General features: G+C 35.6%; 1 protein-coding gene across 2 annotated transcripts in view; it reads right to left on the minus strand.

Moving 5' to 3' along the window:
* Positions 1 to 23889, minus strand: part of LOC141461776 (paired box protein Pax-6-like) — a 101374-nt gene that overhangs the window by 71748 nt on the left and 5737 nt on the right. For both annotated transcript variants that reach the window (XM_074143095.1, XM_074143094.1), the window contains exon 2: positions 1626 to 1775. In XM_074143095.1, the coding sequence (XP_073999196.1) occupies positions 1626 to 1773 (148 nt within the window). In that variant the 5' untranslated portion in view covers positions 1774 to 1775. The remainder of the gene's footprint in view (positions 1 to 1625; positions 1776 to 23889) is intronic.

Genomic DNA, 23889 nt, shown 5'->3' on the forward strand with positions numbered 1-23889 from the left:
GTTAAGAAAAGTATACTTGTGTTTTCTTATATTTCAAAATGGTACGAGGAGCACTATTTATATTTTGAGCCTAATAATAAAAAAAAAACAGTAATTTGTCATTGAAAATGACTTTATTGTTTTTCAAAATATTCTCCTTTATGATCTATACACTTCTGCATGCGTTCGAACCACTTGTCAAAGCATTTTTTCCATTCCGCTTGAGACACCTCCAAAACATGGTTTTTGAATGCATCAACGGCTTCTTCTGCCGACGAAAATCGTTGTCCACGTAATTTATTCTTGACGTTTGGAAACAAAAAGAAGTCATTTGGTGCCAAATCAGGACTGTACGGCGGATGACCCATTAATTCGATTTTTTGAGTGCTCAAATAGTCGGTTGTTAGACGAGATGTGTGACAGCTGGCATTGTCTTGATGAAGAATGATCCGACGGCGCTGGTTTGTTTTCCTTATTTCATCGAAGACTTCCGGCACACAAATGGTTGTGTACCATTCAGAATTGACCGTTCTACGTTCCTCTAAAGGCACTCTTGCCACATGACCAGTTTTTCCGAAAAAAAACAGGCGACCATTTGTTTCGAAGTGCTTCGAGCGCGAACAACTTTTGTTGGATTTGGTTCATCTTGAAACACCCATACAGTCGACTGCTGTTTAGTTTCCGGCTCATACGCATATATCCATGATTCGTCACCTGTTACAATCTTATACACGTCTTTTGAAGCACCGCCATTGTATTTCTTAAGCATTGGTTTGCACCAATCGACACGAGCATCTTTTTGAGATTTTGTCAGATTATGTGGGATCCATCAAGAACAAACCTTTTTCACGGCTAAATGATCATGCAATATTTTATATATGCTGGTGGAACTAATGCCTAAGGTTGCCTCAATCTCACAGTATGTCACATGACGATCTTGCATTATTAGTTTTTGCACAGTAACAATGTTTTCTGACACAACAACTGATTTTGGACGACCTTCACGACTTTCGTCGGTGAGTGAACGACGACCACGATGAATTCGTTATACCAGCGTTTCACAATGGCAAAGGATGGGGCTTTATCGCCAAAAGTGGAAGTAAGTTGATCGATGCATTCCTGTCTTGATAATCCACGTCGAAAGTCGTAATAAATCATTGCACGAAAATTTTCACGAGTTGATTCCATTTTTTCGCAGAGACACAATTTTCAAGTGACTGTAAACAACACAAATCGTGCTCAAATAACAAAACGTTCTGAAGAAGGTTATGGCCAAAATTGTCAAACTTTCAAATAGCACCTAACAACACTCAGTGTTGCCAAGGCTCAAAATATAAGTAGTACTTGCTTAAAAAAAAAACACGCCTCTTAACTACTTTTGCGTCATTAGGAGGTCTCGAGAAGTGTACTGTCTAAGAAAACTGAAATCGAGAGGCAATGCGGCTGTTATACTTTCTTACAAGAAGGTTAAGTGTTAAGTCAAAATGGTTTCAGTAAAGTCAAACTTAATTTCATCAGTTTTTCCACATTTTTGTGGTAAATGTTCCAGAATCTTGTTTAGTGATTTGGATGAGAAATATTGTGTACTGATGAGAAAGTTTAAGAAGCTAACTTAAATATATCGAGATTAAATTTTTCTCTCCTACCTTTATGTGGCAGATCATCAGCTTGCGGCGATGCGGGCGTGGACCAGGCTGTCGGGTGATGCGCGATTCCTGTTTGAACGTGATGGTGATGATGATGGTGATGTGACGCGATTAATCCTTGGTCCGGCCGGGACAATCCTTGGAGCATGCCTGTAACAAACAGTGTTTTAGTTTTAAGTTTAAAATTTTTATGAGCATAGTAGCAAGATGAAGACTTTTGGATCCACTGGAACGATTAAGGTAGATGAAAGAGGGCTTATAAAAATTAGCACCAGAAGATGTTATTTCAGTTGTTGTTGATGAGCTTCTATATGATTAGGGATTAGGGATTAAGCCTCAGGAAGATCATTTCCAAAAAAATACGAGTACTATTAATAATCCAAGACTCAACTAAAAGAAATTTCATCAAGGATTACCTGATCTGACATTTTAAAGGTTATTTTATAAGTAAGGTTATTTTTATGAAACATCTTTGCGAATAATTTGCACATTTTTAATAATTATTACACTATTGCTATGCTACAGTTCTTCAATGGATATAGTATACTTTTATTGTTTATGGTTTTGTAAGTTAAGAATTCATTTTTTATTTTACCCACACGACGATAGCGTATGAATTTCAATCATTCGGAAGATAAACCATAAACTTAGACAAAAGATTACTCGTTTATGGTTAGGTACACTATTCAAGACTGAAATTTCGTTTTAACTCTGTAATTCAAATTACAACAGTAAAAGACCAACTCTAACTTTCCCTATTTCTTCCTTAATTTGGAATAGAGTTAAAATGAAGTGCTTTTTTAGTACTAACTACGAGGGTCGTTTGAAAAGTCCGTGCAAAGTCAGAGAGATAGCACCACTGGCGCGTATCGAGGTTATGTTTAGTTAGTAGCATCTCTTGGAAGAACACACACCAAGTTTCGGCCAGATCGGTCTATTTCTTTGTGTTTGGCATTCGTTTGAATCGAGGAAGTCGAGTGATTTTCAAAAAGTGGACGAAAAAGAATTTCGTGTGTTGATTAAACACTACTTTATGAAAGGCAAAACGCCTCAGGAGACTAAAGAGAAGCTTGATAAACATTACGGTGACTCTGCACCTTCCATTAGAACAGTTTATAAGTGGTTTCAAAATTTTCGGAGTGGCCATATGGGCACAAGTGACGCTGAACGTTCTGGGCGCCCTGTTGAGGTTACTACTCCAGAAATCATTGATAAAATCCATGATATGGTGATGGGTGACAGAAGAGTGAAGGTGCGTGAGATTGCTAGTGCTGTGGGCATCTCGAATGAACGGGTACATAATATTTTGCATCAACATTTGGACATGACAAAGCTATCCGCAAGATGGGTGCCGCGATTGCTCACGCTTGACCAAAAACGAAATCGTGTGAAGTGTTGCAAGGACGGTTTGCAGCTGTTCCAGAAGAATCCGCAGGACTTTAAGCGTCGTTTCGTCACTGTGGATGAAACATGGATACTTACATCACTACACTCCTGAGACCAAAGAACAATCTGAACAATGGGTTACCAAGGGGGAATCTGCGCCAAAAAAGGCGAAGACCGTTCCTTCGGCCGGAAAGATTATGGCGACTGTCTTTTGGGATTCACAAGGAATAATCCTCATCGACTATCTGGAAAAGGGTAAAACTATTACAGGTGCATATTATTCATCGTTATTGGACCGTTTGAAAACCGAGCTGCAAGAAAAACGCCCACGATTGGCCCACAAAAAAGTCCTTTTCCATCACGACAACGCACCAGCTCACACCTCAGCAGTTGTGGTCGCAAAATTAATGGAAATAGGGTTCCAACTCGTTTCACATCCCTCCTATTCTCCAGACTTGGCTCCCTCGGACTACTATTTGTTCCCCAATATGAAGAAATGGCTGGCGGGAAAAAGATTTTATTCAAACGGGGAGGTGATTGCAGAAACGAATGGCTATTTTTCAGACTTGGACAAATCCTATTATTCGGAAGGGATCAACAAAATTTGTCTGGATGAAAAATGGCCAGCATAAGAGTCTGTGACATCTAATACATTCTAAAGAATACGATACTAGAAGTATTAATGAAATGTTGGGTACTTGCTGATTTGTGTACCTTTTGGCGTTTAATCAACCCTTTATTCTTAACTTTTTAAACTGTAAGTTTTTGTTAAATAGATTATGTTATAAGGGTCGATCGTCAAAAAACTGCACGTAGATAAAATTCTTAATTTTTTCTTTAAAGAATATGGGGTATATCCTTGGTTTATTAAGGTAGTTTTCTTTTTTAAAAAAAGTTTAAAGATCAAACACATTATTATCAAACAGTATTATCTGTAACGAGTGAACACTGTCCGCAGGCCGGCAGTGCGCTGAAAAAAAAAGCTCCGGTTTTTAGAGAAAAACGCCAGAAATTCTTTTTGTTGTTACCTTTTTGTTTGTTTGTTTGCAAAACAACGTTGCGCCAAAACGCGTGGAACGTTTTTCATAAGTGAAGAAGCGTCATTAGATTCGGTATTTTATATAGATCTGCATATCAAAGATCACGATCGCTGTGCATTTTAAGGAAGTATATTTAAATAGTATGGACATTAAGAAACATATTATAAATTGCACAGTAATTTTATATATTATTTTATTAATTATTTTTTTGTATTGATCTTTATTGTACTTACAATTGTGCCAATAACTGGCAGTGATGGGATTTAATCTTTTTGACTAGCCGCCATTAATATATTAGTAATTAGTAATTATTAATTTAAATTAGTTATCTATTAATTTTTCTGCAATTGATTTAATTTTAGGGGGATTGTTTTCGGAATAAACACCACATCTTGATGTTAGACTAGTGCAGTTCTCAACCTTTTTTTTTTGTCGCGGCACCCCTTTTACAATTTCAAAATTTGACCATACACTAAGAATAAGTTTAAAAGTATTTTACTTATCCAATATATGTACTACAAAAACAACAGTATATGTTTATGAAGGGATTAAGTACAAGTTAATAATAAGAATACTTTTAATGAGAAATTTGAGCTTGATGTTTTTTTGATAATTTCATCTATATTTGGTCGTATAAATGATAATGCTACTCTCATATCGTCTTTTACATATAATATATGTACAGTGACTCCCATTAATATTGGGACAGTACATACAGAAGTTAAAAATTGACGAAAATTAAAAGTGGCACCCATTTATTCAAATTTTTATAAATTCATTTCATTTTATAATTACTATTAATTAAATAAAAACTATTTAAATAAGTACATAAAAATGTTTTGGTAGATTAAAAAAAATATATATAATAATAAGATCAAATTCTACCTCTCATAAATATTGGGACACTATTATAATTTATAGTTTGTCCAAGGTTTTGCCCGAATATTTATACAATTTGTAAATATATACCTTAAGCATATATTTAATATGAAATTAATAATTATATTAGTTTATATAAATCAAGCCAGGTGTAACATGTCGCGCAAAAATACAAATACAACGATTGAACAAAGAAAAATTGTAATTTCTTTGCACAAGGACAATAAAAAGTGTTAGAGAGACGGAAAAACTGATCGGACCTAAAACATCTACTGCGTGGAACATCATTCAGCGTTACCAAAAAGAAAAAAGAATTGTTTCAACCCCACAAAAAGGCCGTCCTCAACTGCTCCCTGAGAGAGAGCAGCGTTATATATTAAAAGAATTAAAAAAGATCACCGACTTAGTGCTCCAAAACTTCAATGTGAAATTTTTGACATGTTCAGAGAGCAAAAAAGGATCAAAAACTGTTCGGAGAGTGCTAAGAAAACTCGACTATCATGGTAGAGTAGCCTGGAAGAATCCATTTGTCAGTAAGATAAATAGTGTTAAGAGAGTGAAATTTGCCGAAAAATATTTCAATGAAAATAGTGACTTTTGGAATGATATACTCTAGCGATGAATCAAAATTTAATATTTTTTAGCCTGATGGAAGGGATATGGTCTGGAGGAAAGCGAATGCTGAACTCGAAAAGAAGAATTTACAGCCAACTTTAAAGGGTTTTAAAGCTGCACCACCGGGTGGAGGTGGATCAGTTATGGTTTGGGGCTAGATGTCCGCATCAGGATTTGGAGAATTAATGTTTGTTGATGGAGTGATGGACAAAATGGTTTATAGTAATATATTAAAAAATAATTTGAAAAAAATGCCCAAAAATTGGGTATTTTAGGGTCTTTTAAATTCTACCAAGAGAACGACCCCAAACCTACGGCTTGGGTAATACGCCAGTGACTGTTATATAATTGCCCAAAAGTATTCCAAACCTCTCCGCAGTCCCCAGGTCTTAATCCCATTGAAGATTTATGGCAATATTTAGCTAGTGCTTTAAGCAAACGAGTAATATCTAACAAAAATGAATTAAAACGATGTTTCCTGGAAGAATGGGAAAAAAACACCACCTGAATTAACCAAAAACTTGTTTCACCTATGCCTGATCGTTTGAGGGCTGTTTTAAGTCAAAAAGCAATGATTAAATTATTACCAACCAAATATTAAATAGTAGGAGATTTTAAATATTGAACATTTAAACTCTAGCACTTCTGGTGTCCCAATATTTTTGAGAGCTTTATTTTACACTTTTTCAAAAAGTGCTACCTAACAGTTTGGAATTTCATTGATTTGTACTTATATATAATTTCCACAGATGTTGCTGTTATTTAAAAAAAAAAAAAAATTCCAAACTTTTGTCTGTTGTTTTCATTTTCCTTTTAAATCATTTTGTAATAGGTGTCCCAATATTAATGGGAGTCACTGTATAATTTTTATTGTAAGCATTTCGAAAATTTGGCGGCACACTTCAAAACATTCGCGGCACGAAAATCACTGGACTAAGTGTATAAGGTTTCTCCTAGTTTTTAGAACAGAAATGCCCAGAAGTAATTGAAAGAAGCACTTATTAACTTAGCATTCGATGTCGCAAAAAAAATATGACAAATTTACAATTTGAAATAATATTTAATTTTGAATTTATTAATCTATTAAATTAATATTTTGTTGCCAAGCATTCAGCCCAATTATGAACGACTTTGGGAAAAATAAAAAATAATAATATTACATTATTTCGCCTGTATGATAATTGATAATTAAAGATAAATTGTTGGACTTCCTTCAACAAATTAAAAGAGGTCCTTCAGGACAGTTGTTTAAGGGTTGATCGTCGAAAAACTGCACGAAAAAAGTGTCACGATGAAAAACACCCAACTTTAATAATTTTTTTCTCTTTTTCTATAAAAGATTAAATTTCCAAATTTTCTGTATAAGTATAATTAATTTGTTTTCAAGGTATTACCCTATACAAATGGAGTATTGGTACAAATTAAACAAATTAAAGTACAATGTAATTACATATCATAAAATTAAACTGGAAACTAAAAATATATTGTTTCTTATATAAAAGATAACTAAACTAATGACAAAATAAACAAAATAAAAGACAAAATAAACAAAATAAAAGACAAAATAAACAAAATAAAAGACAAAATAAACAAAATAAAAGACATAATAAACAAAATAAAAGACAAAATAAACAAAATAAAAGACATAATAAACAAAATAAAAGACAACTAATAGAACTAAAATTTATAAAGAAAAATAACAAACTGCTCTTTAATTTTCAATTTTTATAATGAATTATGTAATTTTTAATGCGGATACCACATAGTAGTACAAGTTATTAAATTTAATGAGACTGTCAATAATTAATAAATCAAGTAAATTTTCCTCGTTATCGTAACTCAACTTTAATACATTTTGAAAAATATTTGTTTCTGGCAGATCTAAATGATGGAAATACCGACAGAAAATGATATAAAGTGTCTGGGACACCTAAATTACAGCAAATACAGTGATTGTCAGCACTAAATCTTAAAAGTCGGCCTTTAAAGATCATACGACAATTATCAGGATGCCCTAGCCACAGTTGAATATAGGGCAAATGTTCCTTTATAACTGTAACTTTTTTGCAACAACCTAGATCTTAATAAATTTCGAGAAAAAATTTGCTGAAAAATGAGCAAAAAAGGGCATTTTCAAAAATTGTTCTTGTTCTTGGTGTTGTTGTTCTTCTTGTTACCTTTTTTTTTTGTAAACAACGTAGCGCCTAGACCAGGGGTCGGCAACCCACGGCTCTTTTATCCAAATTTTGTGGCTCTTCAGCCTGTCCAAAATAGATTGTAAGTATATTTCAATTTTATTGAAACAAATGAAAATTTCATTTACGTATTAGTAAAGTAATCGCCTATTTTTTCAGGCGGGGCTTAACGTCCAACTACCAATTAGGTGTCGTGGACGGAGGCGACTAGCAAACATACTTTACTATAAATTTCTTTTATTAACCATTAAATAAAAATCCAAGGCCTAAGACTGGGGAATCGAACCCAGTACCACAATGCATATTAGCTTTGCAGGTCTCGCCTCTAATTCCTCCGTGGCTACCGTGGCGCCTATTTCATTTATTAAAGTAAAGATATTTTTTTCAAAAAGTATTTTAAATGTGATAGGTTTGAAATTGAATAGAATTTTATTAAAATACAGTTCGTAATACAGTAAAAGCTCTTTATTCGCGGGGTATATGTTCCATACATATGCCGCGAATACAGAAACCGTGAATACGGAATGGTAATTTATATGGGATTATAGGGGATACGTTCCTAGGTGACAAAATAAAAAAAAAACTAATATATAAAAAAATCAATTTAATCGAAGTTTTTGAACATTTTGATTAATTATCTTAAGGCTTAGGCAATGGTTTGAAGAATTTTGTAATTTTCTCTTGCTTGGCAGTTTTTAAAAGCTTTTGTTTGCAGTCAAAGTTTGAACTTGCCACTACAACTACCATCAGGTTCTTTAAAATGAGCGTAAAGATACTTTGCCTTCTCCCGGACCATTGGACCACTCAGGGGCACCCTTTTTTTGGATGCGGTCTTCGATCCATAATGACAACGCCACTTCCATTTTTTCTATTGCTGGATCACGAACAATTGCTTTCATTCTGTGCGTTTACATTCTCAAAAACACCGATCGCGGCGAAGGCGGCTTATGTCAAAGTCCTCGGCGATATCATTTAACAACATACTTTAGGCAAAGTTGTAATACTAAGATCTATTTTACTTTTTTTATTAGTCCATTTGACGGCATTTACAAAGGATATTGGGTTGGATACCTATTGGAATCCTTTTATTATCATAGTGTACTTCCGCGAATATAGGAATTGGGTCGCATTTTTTTAATCCGCGAATAGTGAAAACGCGAATGAAGGAAGCGCGAATAAGGAGCTTTTACTGTATATAAGACTGCCGGCAATTTCATTCAAACACAGGTTTAGTTATTATTTATTTGTTTATTTACTTAGCAATATGTGAAAATAAATATATAAAACATTTAAATGTTATTGAATATCAATAAAATAATAATTTGTGAATACAAATGATCTACAGAGTTTTGTACACTATCATCCTTGCGGCTCTTGATAAGATTTATTAAAATTAGGTTGCCGACACCTGGCCTAGACGCGTGGATCGATTTTATTACAATAATGGACCTATTATTTAGTGGCTAATGGAAAACAAAAATTATTTAATTATATTTTTAAGAAAAACAAGCAAAAACAACATCTTCCAAGCGCTAGCAAAACACATTAAAAAATGTTTCATTACCCATATTTCTGAAATAGTTACCCGTGTTGTAAATTGTGTCCATGCTATATAGCATGGGAGATAGTAAAGCATTAACGGAAATCTGCTGGCGAGATTTTTGTCCCAACCAAATAAAATTTATACGTTTATAGGATTCAGGAAGTCTGGGTATATGGGTACAAATAATGCTTTTATGTGGGTGTTGGTGGTGTAAAGGGTATTTATTTGAATGTTGTGTCAAAATTGGTTATGGTTTAATGCTATTGTAATGTTTGTTTCTGGTTAGTGTGTTTTGTCGGTAGCCGGAAGGATGATATTGGTTTACACAGGGGAGGTCCTAAAAGTGGGGAGATGTAGTGGGACACCCCACTGGGACAAGAGAGGCGGAGTCTTTTCCGTCAGTAGATTTATTGGGCACTGGCAGACCACAGAGTGTATGTTGTACGCCAGTAGGGTACTGGAAATCTGTTAGTAAGGATTGTGTAACGGCAAGATACAACAGTTGTTGGCTGCTCTACAATAAATACGGGCCACAGTTACGATAAAACTCTGCGCAATGATTAAAGCCTTAACACTATACACTAAAACAGAAGCTTAAAATTTTTGCTAGAATTTTTGTATAAACACCTAGTTTTTAAAATATCGCAAAATTTGTGGTCAAATTTCTCAATCTGAGCGTAGAAATGCTGTTTTGCTTACATTCTTAACTGGTATCCTCAAAATCTCAACTTCATCTGGTCGGGTCAGCTTTGACCCGAAACTTTAAATGCTCATTACTTTTAAAAAGTCATTGATATAATTAAAGTCGATTTAGTTTTTCTTAGAAAATTTATTTAGCAAACGAAAATGATGAATATTTTGTTAAATTTGTTTCATAAGATTAAGAAAATTTAAAAAAAGGTAAAAAATGCAAAAGTTGTTTTCCATAATTCTGCAAGTACCGAATTATCATGATGCGAGTATAACCTACTTGTTTTGTTTTGGTACAAAAAACCACCGTTTTGTTGCCAGTAAAAACAAACAATGAAGTTCCGACGGTAGTTTTCTCTATTTTGGAATTATATAAGAGGGGTTTTCTTTTTTATTTTTTTCGTAATGTCCCCGAGTAAGACAAATTTAGCTTTCCTAGTTCATGGACCAGCTTAACTGAACAGAACCAGTTATCAGCAATAATATTAAATATTATGTAATATTTACTATATAATATTTAATATTATAGAATAATATTAAAAAATAGACCAAAAAACGAACTCCAAAACATAAATATAAAAAAATATTAAGAAAAAAAGTTATAACGTACGAGGGTCGTTTGAAAAGTCCGTGCAAAAATAAAAACTACTTAATTTTTTGGGGTAAACCTTTTTTATTTTTCAACATAGTCTCCTTTTAGGCTTATACACCTCGTCCAACGCTGCTCTAGTTTGTTGATCCCTTCCGAATAATAGGATTTGTCCAAGTCTGAAAAATAGCCATTCGTTTCTGCAATCACCTCCTCGTTTGAATAAAATCTTTTTCCCGCCAGCCATTTCTTCATATTAGTAGTCCGAGGGAGCCAAGTCTGGAGAATAGGGGGGATGTGAAACGAGTTGGAACCCTATTTCCATTAATTTTGCGACCACAACTGCTGAGGTGTGAGCTGGTGCGTTGTCGTGATAGAAAAAGACTTTTTTGTGGGCCAATCGTGGGCGTTTTTCTTGCAGCTCGGTTTTCAAACGGTCCAATAACGATGAATAATATGCACCTGTAATAGTTTTACCCTTTTCCAGATAGTCGATGAGGATTATTCCTTGTGAATCCCAAAAGACAGTCGCCATAATCTTTCCGGCCGAAGGAACGGTCTTCGCCTTTTTTGGCGCAGATTCCCCCTTGGTAACCCATTGTTTAGATTGTTCTTTGGTCTCAGGAGTGTAGTGATGTATCCATGTTTCATCCACAGTGACGAAACGACGCTTAAAGTCCTGCGGATTCTTCTGGAACAGCTGCAAACCGTCCTTGCAACACTTCACACGATTTCGTTTTTGGTCAAGCGTGAGCAATCGCGGCACCCATCTTGCGGATAGCTTTGTCATGTCCAAATGTTGATGCAAAATATTATGTACCCGTTCATTCGAGATGCCCACAGCACTAGCAATCTCACGCACCTTCACTCTTCTGTCATCCATCACCATATCATGGATTTTATCAATGATTTCTGGAGTAGTAACCTCAACAGGGCGTCCAAAACGTTCAGCGTCACTTGTGCCCATATGGCCACTCCGAAAATTTTGAAACCACTTATAAACTGTTCTAATCGAAGGTGCAGTGTCACCATAATGTTTATCAAGCTTCTGTTTAGTCTCCTGAGGCGTTTTGCCTTTCATAAAGCAGTGTTTAATCAACACACGAAATTCTTTTTCGTCCATTTTTTGAAAATCACTCGACTTCCTCGATTCAAACGAATGCCAAACACAAAGAAATAGACCGATCTGGCTGAAACTTGGTGTGTGTTCTTCCAAGAGATGCTACTAACTAAACATAACCTCGATACGCGCCAGTGGTGCTATCTCTCTGACTTTGCACGGATTTTTCAAACGACCCTGGGAAAAATAAAAGTAATAAAAATTTTTAAGAAAACTCATTAGGCCCTTATGTGATCATTATCAGACCTAGGTGCTGGCACTTTTTATAAAAGCTTCCTTGTTTAACCCGTTGCCGCAAATGACGGCTATAGCCGTCCGATCTTTGTTGATATGTAGGCAAACGACGTCTATAGCCGTCGTGCACATTTTAATTAATAAAAAAAAGTATAGCGTTAGTACGAAGTGTACTAACGCATACACTTGTTAATTATTGAATTAGTAAAGCAAATGCTGTATAGTCGTCACGACGGTCATAGCCGTCATTTGCTCTGGAAAGAGAAAAAATGACATGATGAGCAAATGACGGTTATAGCCGTCGAGAGGTTTTTTGGAAAAACCGTGGCCAAATGTGATAATTTTTACTTCCAAACATACAACTTACACTTGATTCCATCTGGCAGTCATAAACAATTGAGAAAAAATAAGTGTGTTTCTGAGCACGATCATCAAATTAAAAGTGTGCGGCAACGGGTTAAAGGGCTTTCAAACGGTATATCATTTTCCAGGATTCCTTTTATCTTCGTATGAAAAATTATTTTGTTTTTGCAAGAAAACGTCTTCAAGAGCACTCAACAGTGTTAGTTTAGTAAGTTGTTTAATTCATTGAAAACTCTTTTAGATGGACCAATAGTCTTTTAAAGTAGATTGTCTTAAAATAAGGAAGTCAAAGGTTACAAATTGCACTTTAAAACATTTACTTTTGATCTCACTGAAATATTTGAAAAAAGTTAGGGAAATATTTTAAACAAGTGCTATTTTTATAATCGAAGGTTAATTTGCTTAGTTTCAAATAGGGTACAATAGAAAATTTTGAAACCAAGTCTAACAGATCAGAGAAGTTTATTAGAAAGACACCTAGTTGTGTTGGTTAATACCTAATTCAGATATAAGGATTATCTGTTTGTGGTTTCAAAGGGTTGTTAAGGCTTATTCACATTCTTATCTTTTTCAACAGTGCAGTAGTGTATTAAATTGTAATTTGGAGTAAATACAAACTATATGAATGTTTGTTTAAGTACTTGTTATGATATGTTAAAGAACTAATTCCCTGACAGAGCATGAAAAAAACTAATCGATTATGTCTTCAATTAAAACTGTCCTGTAGGACAGTTGTATAAGGGTTGATTGTCAAAAAATGCACGAAAAATTGTAACGTTGAAAGTAACCAACTTTGACAATTTTTTTTCTCTATTTCTATAAAAGATAAAATTCCCAAATTGTTTTTAAAACAAAGGGTATACCTTTCTTTATATCTGTGATTTTTCGTAGCAACGCAAATTTAATAGATTTCGAGAAAAAAGAAGTTGCCGAAAATTGGTGGAAAAAGGGAGTTTTCTGATTGTTCTCGTTGTTGTTGTTGTTGTTGTTGCTACTCTTTTTTTGCTAAACAACGTAGCGCCAAAACGCCTGAACTGTTTTTTTGCGAATGCATATTGTTTATTTTGCATTCAGTATAGTATAACTTTTTAATAATGTAAATTAGTATAAAGTAATTGCTTAATAAGCATTGATTTACTTCTCACACCAAATTATGATGTGCTTCTACTGTATGAATATAAAATCATACTTACAATTAACTTAAGGGTTCGCATCAAATTACTGAATGAAAAGGGTCCTTACACTAAACAAAAAACAAAAGTTTGGAAAACACTATACTAAAGGGTTTTACTCTCAGGGGAAATGCGAGGTAAGGGATTAGTGAAGTGGTAAACGAGGCAAAAGGACGAGGTATTTAGTAGCGAGGTAGCGCAGGTCTGAGGAAGCAGATCCAACCAACAGAGGGTCATTGCCATGAATCCTAAACAGCCTGGACACACCCTGGCTTAACCCACCGTCATCTCTACAACCAATGAATATATTAACAATTTGCTTTATGGTATATGTGGAGTAATTACTTCTGTACAACAAATCTTTTTTTTCTATCTCATAAACACCTCGAAATGGTTGAAATCGTTCCAGATTTTCAATTCTAAATCTTTACAGCAAGTATTCGTCAGGTGTGAAAATATAATTCGGTGATTTCTGGAGAAATGGCACAATAAACTGTACAAAACAAGGCAAAAGATAGTACCACTTTAAAACAGATAAAAGTGGTTTGAAATACTCTGAGGTCCTCGAAGTAAGGACCTTGGGTTCCTCAAATATTCATCCCCACACGTAGAAGTCCGAAACCGGTCAGAGATACAATAAACATGCTTGCTACCATGGATAAAATCAAAGATATTGTCCCAGCACTGCCAACCTAACCACATTTTCAATTTATTTGCATCGCCATCTTAATATCAGAAATATTATAGTATACAGGTTGTCCCAAGCTATATGGATAACAGACTTTTTCTCCGTAGGACAGTTGTATAAGGGTTGATTGTCAAAAAATGCACGAAAAAGTGTAACGTTGAAAGTAACCAACTTTGACAATTTTTGAATAGCTAGAAAAAAACTAAAAAATACGTGTTCCCTTAGTTTTTTTGTTAGAAATCCAAATTTAATTTGTAAATTTTTTTTGGGGCTTCCAGAAGCGAGATACGGGCACCAACTTCATTTTTTCAAATGGGAAGGTGCGGTTTTTATTTCAGAAATAGATTCCTCTATTTTTAGTAAGAAAAATTTACTTGAACACTATTTTTCTGTGAGCGATATTTTACAAGTTATGAATGAAAACATGATTCTTATAAGAAATTTCAAAATGATAATATTTTAACGGTTTTTTTGATTAAATAAGAAGAAAAGTACTATTTTATTATAAATTTTACTCCTCATTAATATTACAGATCATGCTCGAAATGGCCTCCACCATTAGAGATGCATAGACATGCTCTTTCCTGCCAATTGTCCCTTACTGCCAAAGAAATAGATTCGGCTTTAACCGAGTTACAGGCATCTATTATTCTCTGCTTTAGTTCATCTACAAATACAATCCCGGCTTGATTCTGATGCACCTAGATTTAGAAATGCTTTTAGATAAGCAGAAATAAGGAAAGAAAGAAAAAAGTTATGAATAATCACCTTGTTTTTCAGGTATCCCCAAAGGAAATAGTCCGTAGGTGTCAAATCCGGTGAACGAGGTGGCCACTGAATCGGTCCTCGTGTCGATCTAACACCATCAGGCATGTAAAGAGATACCTTGATAGGCAATTTGATGGAAGTGTTTTTGCTCACAGAAAAAAACCGTTCGAGTAAATTTTTCTTTAAAAAAAAAAATAGAGGAATCTATTTCTGAAATAAAAACCACACCTCCCCATTTGAAAAAATGAAGTTGGTGCCTGTATCTCGCTTCTGGAAGCACCGAAAAAAATTTACAAATTAAATTTGGATTTCTAACAAAAAACTAAGGGAACACGTATTTTTTAGTTTTTTTCTAGCTATCTTAGTTTCCGAGAAAAAGTCGTTATCCATATAGATTGGGACACCCTGTATATTTTTTGTTTATAATTTGTACCCATTTTTATGAAGCTGAAAGATAAAGTGGTTATCTTTTGATGCGGAAATAAGTACTTTCTATCAAGAGATCTGGGGTTTTATAAAACACACTTTAGGTAGACTGTTATAAGTCATGGATAGGCTCAGAAAACAACTTTACGGAGTGTCCCCTTGTGATTTGGGTTCCTGATACTGTGGAGACTATGACAGTAGGAAAAAGGAAATGGTCTCTTATATCCAGTTTGATTTGCCCTGCTTGATATCCTGTTGCAATCGTTAGTTAGCAATAAAATACCATTTGGTACTTGCGAGACTTGTAAAGAAAATAAAATAAAAGACAAAACCTCAATCATTATAGAAATTACCTAATTATTGTTATTATTATTTACAAATTAAGGCGCGTCATCATCTGAGATTATTGGCGCCCGGAGCTTTTTGTAGGTGCACTGCCTTCCATCACCGGACATACTTCCAATCTTTGTCGTTCATTCACCAGTACTAGGGGACATCCATTCGGACATATCAATCCTCTCGTGCAAGCACGAGGTAGTTTTACAAGAGAAGGATGTCACCACCCGGCGAGACTGTTGTGCTAGGCCTCACCAAGGCAGAAGGGCCCACCCAGCCACTCCCCTGCTTGGCCTCCAGCGCATTGGACCAACATAAGTTGGTCACCACTACCAGATCGTAGAGAAGGCTGCTCTTCTTTAATTCTGGTCGGCCGCACCTCCGTAGCGAAGGGTACTTTCATCGTCAAGCGATAGCAGGGTACACATTTATATTGGCAGTGTGTCCACCCGCTCAGCTCAAGTCCGGGGACAGCGGAGCTCTTGATTAACCACAGGCCACTACGAGTCCTACCTCAATCGCCGGCAATTGGGCTTGTAACCTGGCGTGTCTGATCGCAAGCCCGATAGTCCTACTACTTGCCATCTACTGATTTGACCCGTTGCCTCACGGGTCGGGAATACAGTATCCCCGGGAACCAAGAACCAACAGTAACTGTTAATTCTTGGGGGATGGAAGGAATAGAAGGTGAGAAATAGAAATAAGAAGTGTCTCCCCAACCTCGGGGAACTAGTGACTGATTGCATCTCACCGATATGCAATGTTGCCATCAACGGACAATCTTTCCCGTCTTACCAGCTGCTGTCTAAGTACTTAGGGTTCTTTAAGATCCATTCCTATCCATTCGGATATGCCAGAACCCCTGTGCAAGCTCGTTTTACAAAAGAAGGATGTCACCACCGCGGTTGAGGCTGAAGACCCAGTCACTCCCCCGCTTGGGGCCCCCAAAGAGGCGGGTTGAGATCACCCTCAACCAGCGCGTTACTTGATCATAGAGAAGGCAAACTCTACTTTAGCTACCATCACCGGATGGTAAAGCTCCTAGGAAGAGAAAATCTAAGGGTCAGCAGCCGGATTCGAACCCGGGATCTTCTCGTGGCAATCCAACACACTAACCGCATAGCTAATCCCTTCCTTCTGCCTAATTTATAGTTTTTTTTGTTTTTTTTTAATGATTTAAGGCGGGTCAACATCTAAGGTTATTGGCGCCAGGAGCTTTTTCCAGTGCAATGCCATCACCTGACAGTGAGCTGTAAGAAACTCCTAGGAAGAAAAAAAATCTAAGGGTCAGCAGCTGGATTCGAACCCGGGACCTCCGCGTGGGACTCCAATACGCTAACCGCATAGCTAATCTCTTCCCTTTATAGCTTTTTGGTTTGCTTTGTTTTTTTCTTGTTATGCCATTTAGGTTGTCAAGTTACTTAAATTATTTAGTAAATCTCAGAAACAATTCCATTAAGATAGCGTTGTTTTATCCAAAATTAAAGCATTGTTTTAAATTGAAAAAGTAATGCATTAATACTAAAAAAATTCGGTGCACCTTTGGTAGGAGGTAACAATTTGGTTATAGCAATTTTCAGAAAATATTGGGGATTATGATATCAAAAATACTCACAATTTCATTATAATTAATGTTAGTAAACTAATGCCTATTTTTTCAGGCGGGGCTTAACGTCCAACTACCAATTAGGTGTCGTGCACGGAGGCGACTAGCAAACATACTTTACTATAAATTTCTTTTATTAACCATTAAATAAAATTCAAGGCCTACTAGACCGGGAATCGAACCCAGTTCCACAATCAGGGCCAGCTTCAGATGAAAAGAGGCCCTAGGCTATTCCACTTATGAGGCCCTTTCACCTCCCATTATTAAGTTCGTAAATTACATGAGAGATAATAAAATACATCACTACTGTGATATATATCAATACGTTAATGAAACATGTGTGTTATTGGTACCGTTTTTAGAATAATGTAATTTTAATTCTGTTAACAATTTGAATGTAGGCCCCTCTTGATCTTGAGGCCCTAGGCTGAAGCCTAGTTAGCCTATAGGAAAATCCAGCCCTGACCACAATACATATTAGCTTTACAGGTCTCGCCTCTAACCGCTCGGCTACCGTGGCACCTCGTTATAATTAAGTGTACTATATGTTTTCAAGCAGGCTTTACGGCCAACTACCAATTAGGTGTCGTGGACGGTAGCGACTAGCAAACATACTTTACTGTAAATTTCTTTTATTAACCATTAAATAAAATCCAAGGTCTAAGACCGGGGAATCGAACCCAGAACCACAATACATATATTAGCTGTACAGGTCTCGGCTCTAACCGCTCGGCTACCGTGGCGCCTATAATTAAAGTTTTTTAACAACATTTTCAGTAGAAATTCTAGGTTTCAAGAATGTTTAATTGTATTACCTGTGATTATAAAAGATCGTGTGAATCTCAACTAAAGATTAAACAAACAAAATGAAAGATTCGTAAAACAGTAGTCATTTAAATAAAACTAATTTATAGATTTAACTACCATCTATGGTTGTAAATAAAAACAAATAAAAAAATCAACAAAGAACTAGTAGGCTACAATGTTTGTGTAAAAGATTTAGTGGGTAGCACTAGACCCCTAATCACGTCACTGTACGTGAGGGCAGAAATACTTTACACGCTTGTTTGTAGAGGTAAGTAGGTAAACGGTTTTGGCTTTTATACAAGGCGCTTGTTGTGACAGGCTAGTAGTGTCTTGTAAACAAGGTTTATTGCAGAATCAAATTACTTGAGCCCCCTTTGCTAGACTAACCTACCACAAACAGATATATAACACACAAGGAAAACACATATTTACTGGTTACAGGTAAATCAGAAATCTTCTTTAGTATAAGCGTAAATAATTTCTAGGTAAAATGATTAAATTGTGGATTTACCTTCTTTATATTAGATCAGATAGTTCAAAAAAAAAAAGGCAAAAATAGATTCTTAAATAGGTTCTTACAACTCATTTGTGCCGAAAAAAGGTTTTCAAATCAACCATACAGATTATCAACCGTTTTAGCGAAAGCGGCCTTTTTACAGATGTTTAATTACACTGAACCAGCAAACCGCGAATATCTCTTCTTCTATCTGAAAGGAGCCCGTCAACATCTGAGGTCATTTGGGCTCGGTGCTTTATCCAGCCTCCGGACAGTGTTCTCTCGTTACATGCTTCACTATCGCATTACCGGAGAGTTAGCTGTAAGTAGCTCCTAAGAAAAGAAAAGCCAAGGTCCAGCAGCGGGATTCGAACCCTGGTTCTCCACATTGGAATCCAGTATACGCAAACCCTAAGACTATTCTATTCCAATGGCCGTGATTACCTGAATGTGGATATGTTTGTACCGAATGGATAGGGGCAAGAGATTATCCTTTTTCGATTCTCTCTTGTACGACTGGGACAGGTGATGAACAGAAAATGAGCACCTGGAAGAAAATGTTAAAAATGAATGATGCAGCCAACGGACGAGGTAACCGATTAAAAAAATGACAAATGGGTTTCCCAAGAATATATAAAGTTATCAGGCGCCACGGTAGCCGAACGGTTAGAGGCGCAACCTGTAAAGCTAATATATATTGTGGTACTGGGTTCGATTCCCAGTCTACAGGCCTTAGATTTTATTTAATGGTTAATAAAAGAAATTTACAGTAAAGTATGTTTGCTAGTCGCCTCCGTCCATGACACCTAATTGGTAGTTGGACGTAAAGCCCGCCTGAAAAAAACAGGCAATTACTTTACTTTATAAAGTGATCGCCTATTTTTTTCAGGCGGGACTTAACGTCCAACTACCAATTAGGTGTCGTGAACGGGGGCGGAAGCTCATACTTAACTATAAACAGTTTTTTCTAATAAAGAAAACGTAGATATACGCAGGATACAAACTGGAAATCACCCACTTACAAAGTCACACTCTTGACCACTACAAGATCTCTAAATAGGGGTAGGGAAAGAAAAAGAGTTTTATGACTGTCTTTTTTAGCCCTTTTAATCTAAGGCGCGTCAACATGTGAACATCATTGCCGCTCGGAGCTTTTTCAGTGCACTGCCGGCCTGGTAACAGTGTTCTTTCGTAACAAACAACACTTTACATCAACGAACAATGAGCTGTAAGAAGCTCCTAACCAGTTTTTCCAAAATACTTATTGTTTTATTGACTCTACTGACGGTTTTTTTTGGCTATGTAATTTGACTTAATGATATTTTAAATCAATTTTCAAGAAACTTTTGTTTTGAACTCAAACTTAGTAAAATAAAGACTTTTTACATTTTCTTATTCAATTGAAGATTAATCCAAAAGATTACAAACAATTTGAAATAGAGTTAAATCAAATTACTGCTGAATAACCGCGTTTAAATTCAGTATACCATACAAAAGAGCTGATAGGTTAGAAGAAACGCGATATTTCTTTTTAAGTTCTATTTTAAAAGAAAAATTAAAACTTAGCTGTTTTCAAAAAAACTATTTTCAAAGTATAATTTGAGCATTAAATGCTTTGTAGATCTTACATCAATCTGCTTGAACTTTAAACTCAAAAACAAACAAAAACAACAACAAAATTTAGAATTTCACGAGAGCACAGTACAAAAATAAACAAAGAGACTGGAGAAAACTAGAAAACTACTATCTTTTGATTTTATTCGTCATTGTACGCATGATTATTGTATCCCTGACTGGTTTCAGACTTTTATCCAATATCAGAAGATTGATTTTGAGAATTCAACCTCATTTACGTTACCGTCTCACCTCACTCGATCAGCAAATGTAGTGCGAGAACGTAATGTGGTCGAATTCTCAACACTAAACTGATAAATCAATCTTCTGATTTTGGATAAAAGTCCGAAACCAGTTAAGGATACAATAATCATGCGCGTTATCAACGCAATCAACGATTTTATCCCCAGCACTTGCAATCTAACCATATTTTTAAGTACAACTATCATTAGAACCTTTTAAGTTCACAATTTCTGGTTTGTGTTGGAACAAACTGAAAGCAAAAATTGTAAAATTTCACTATCTTTTTGAGATAAGTATACTTTTTTTGGAAGATTCAAGACTAACTGGTCCAAAGCGTTTCACATAACTGGGTAAAGCTATCTTCCAGTCTCTGTGGCCACCCAGTTAAGTAAAATAAACAATGTGATTGGAAACTGTCAAACCTATACGCTTCCAAAATACTCTTCCAAAGATATGGTGGGTGTTTACACGTGCGTCTGACACACTCGAAGGCTGTCTGAGCCTCTAGGTACTTAGAGCAAAGTCATCTTGACAATGAGTCACTCCTGAATATCGCACTATTAGACCATCTGACATAAATTTACATTCTGATCTTTTATTTTCAGGTTGAAAAATTATGGCGGCCAATAGATCCGTGAAGACATCAGCAAGTTTTAGTTAATCCAGAAAGAATTTGACCATCTTATCCAGTTTTTTTTCGAATATATTAAACAGAACTACCAAAAAACAGTCGGCCTGCAGTTTTTGGGTATGTTCAAAATGAAGTTAGGTCTACTAGTTTATGGACATAATGTCATTTAGTTCTATAATTTTTTTTTTTTTTGTGACATCTTTGTGCTACCTCCTTAGATTTGAGAAGTAAAGCGTAACCAGAGGTTATATTTTTGTAATTGAAGAGCTTGGTGCAAAAAGGAGTTATCTACAGTTTTTTAAAATTTTTACTAGTTACAAAAAAGCTAAATATGCTTTAAGATGTATTCCTTATGTTGTGTCTGCTGTAAGGATTAGTTAATATATTGTGATGGGGGTCATTTGGGGCTCAATTTGAACTTTCTAGGGCATTTTTTAAGCTTGCTATAAGCAAACGTTATTTTGCAGCTAACTCTTTTTTTGCACCAAAATCATAATTTTCAGTTAAACTCGAGTACATATTTAGTCAACAGATTTCTTGTTTTTGAGCTTTTAAGTGGCATTTTGTGTTTTGTCGAAGCGAATGTTAGATATATTATTATGCCTGTCAAAAAGAAAAATAATACAATAATATCTACCTAATATGTTATCACGACCAATGATATGACCAAAATCATGTTTGATTGATTGCGCCATCTTTTCTGTTTGGAGCAAAAGAAAGTTATCTGCAGTAGAAAACTCATTTTTGCTCCAAATCTAACCTAGGTTAGAGAATAAGTAATAATAAACGAGTCTGCATAAAGACTCGTTTATGCACCAAAAGATGTAGAATTGAACATACAATAGGGGGCGCCACTAAACACATTTTCTGAAAAAAATGTAGATAACTCCTTTTTGCACAAAGCACTTCTATTGTTCACTGGTTTTTACAAGGCTCTTCGCTTGAAAACGATTGAAAGACCTTAAAAAGTTGAAAATGAATGAGGCTTTAGACTTGTTTTGTCAAGCCTAAAACAAATCATCAGCATACAAAGGTTTTCCTAACCTCCCTAGCCTGAGTAACCTGATTATCCAACCTATTGTACCAATAATTTGGACTTTTGGTACATATATTAGCAGAATTAAATGTTCTTGTTGCGCGGCGTATGCAAACGAAATAAGACAGAGGCTAGTTGTGTTAGGCTGTCTGTGGCATCCATTTGATAGACGCATTCATGGGGCTTTCAGAAGTGGAAACACACGACCCGAAATTGTATGAAAATTTTAAATTTTTCCAATAATTTGCAAAAAATACACTTTCCTACTTCTATTGAGAAACATGCATCCATTTGCATTAAAAAAAAATTCATTAATTTAAAATTGGGACTAAATTTTAGAGTAGAGTAGAGATTTGTAATACCACTCTCAAAATGGACTCCTAGAAGGTACGAGTACTGCTTCTCGGAAGAGCTCATCCTTTTTTTGCACCCTCCGCACCGGCAGGAAATACTTAATACCGTGAAGTACCGTCTCGTTCTTCTTTCTCACAAATCCTATACAAGTTATCCAACGACAAATCCATTCAGTGTTTACCCGACAAGAGGCCTACGATCGCCCAACTGTCTTCCCAGCTTTAGAGTAATGTAATCGTGCAATAAACTAACACGATTATTTGAACATGAACTTATCGCCTATCGCTGGCAAGAGATTCTCACCCGGCCATTGTTATAACTTCGCATTGTACGTCCACGCTTTGTTCATTATTCTAATGCGGCATATTGCTCAGCAGGGTAATAGCTCAGATTCTTTGAGTGCACCATGGGAATCCTGCTCGGCCCAGCCAGCCTGCCGTCTCATTAAGCTATTGTCCTGAATGGCTCGAACATCCAGACAACAGGTACCAATAATATTCATGAGATTGCCCTTCAAGGTTCAAACTTCTTGAATTAACTTCGTAGGACTTCAACAGGCAGTAGATGAGAAAATTACAATTCCAAAATTAATTGTCCTTAGCAGGACAAATATTATAGCACTCTCGGTAAAACCTATTTTCTCAGGCTTACCGAGTTATCACAATTCGGGCTAGCAACACCATTCTTCAATCCTAGAGCCAATCACAGTACCGCGCACAGTCTTGAGTTTAAAGGAACAGAACATATTGCCCAAATTATTTTGTAGACAGAAATAAACTCATTAAGAAGGTAATTAGGGTTGTACCTTAAAACAGGGTATAGTTTTAAAATGGAAAGGTAAAAGGATAGACTTCTTAAACAAGTCCCCCGAATTCAGGGTGCGCTCCTGTATCAGATACTTCTTCAATCAATATTGAGTTTATCTATGTGAAGAATTAGCTCGCTTATCGGGAAAACAAAGAAGGCGTAGCCTAATTTACACCTATTTATGGAGCAATACTCTGACCAAAAACTGACTAAACAACAGTTCATAGTTTTATCAGTAGAAATATCGTTTATATATTTTTAACATTTCCACTGCCTTTATGATCGGTACGAAAAATGGTGAGTGAGGAGTCAAAATAATCACTTAAATCTCTAATAACTGTTACTATATCTAAATGTATGGTATACTAAACAGTAAACAACTATGCAATCACGGTTGCATATTCTATGAAATGCACATTCTTCAATACATAATTTGTAACAGTAAATGATCATTGAATGTTTCAAATCTGCCTGTAGAGTTTTTTTAGAACATCCGCACAAAAAGTAAATATTTCATTCCAACATGTGAATGACCAAAATCTTTTACAAAAAAAATAGGAAGGTAAAAATTGAAAAAACGTGGTACACGTAACATTTAACACCAGCATTATATCTTTGCCGTTCGT

Source organism: Rhodnius prolixus, unplaced genomic scaffold, assembly GCF_049639745.1.
Source record: "Rhodnius prolixus isolate KJV_2025 unplaced genomic scaffold, Rpr scaffold_12, whole genome shotgun sequence".
NCBI lineage: Eukaryota > Metazoa > Arthropoda > Insecta > Hemiptera > Reduviidae > Rhodnius > Rhodnius prolixus.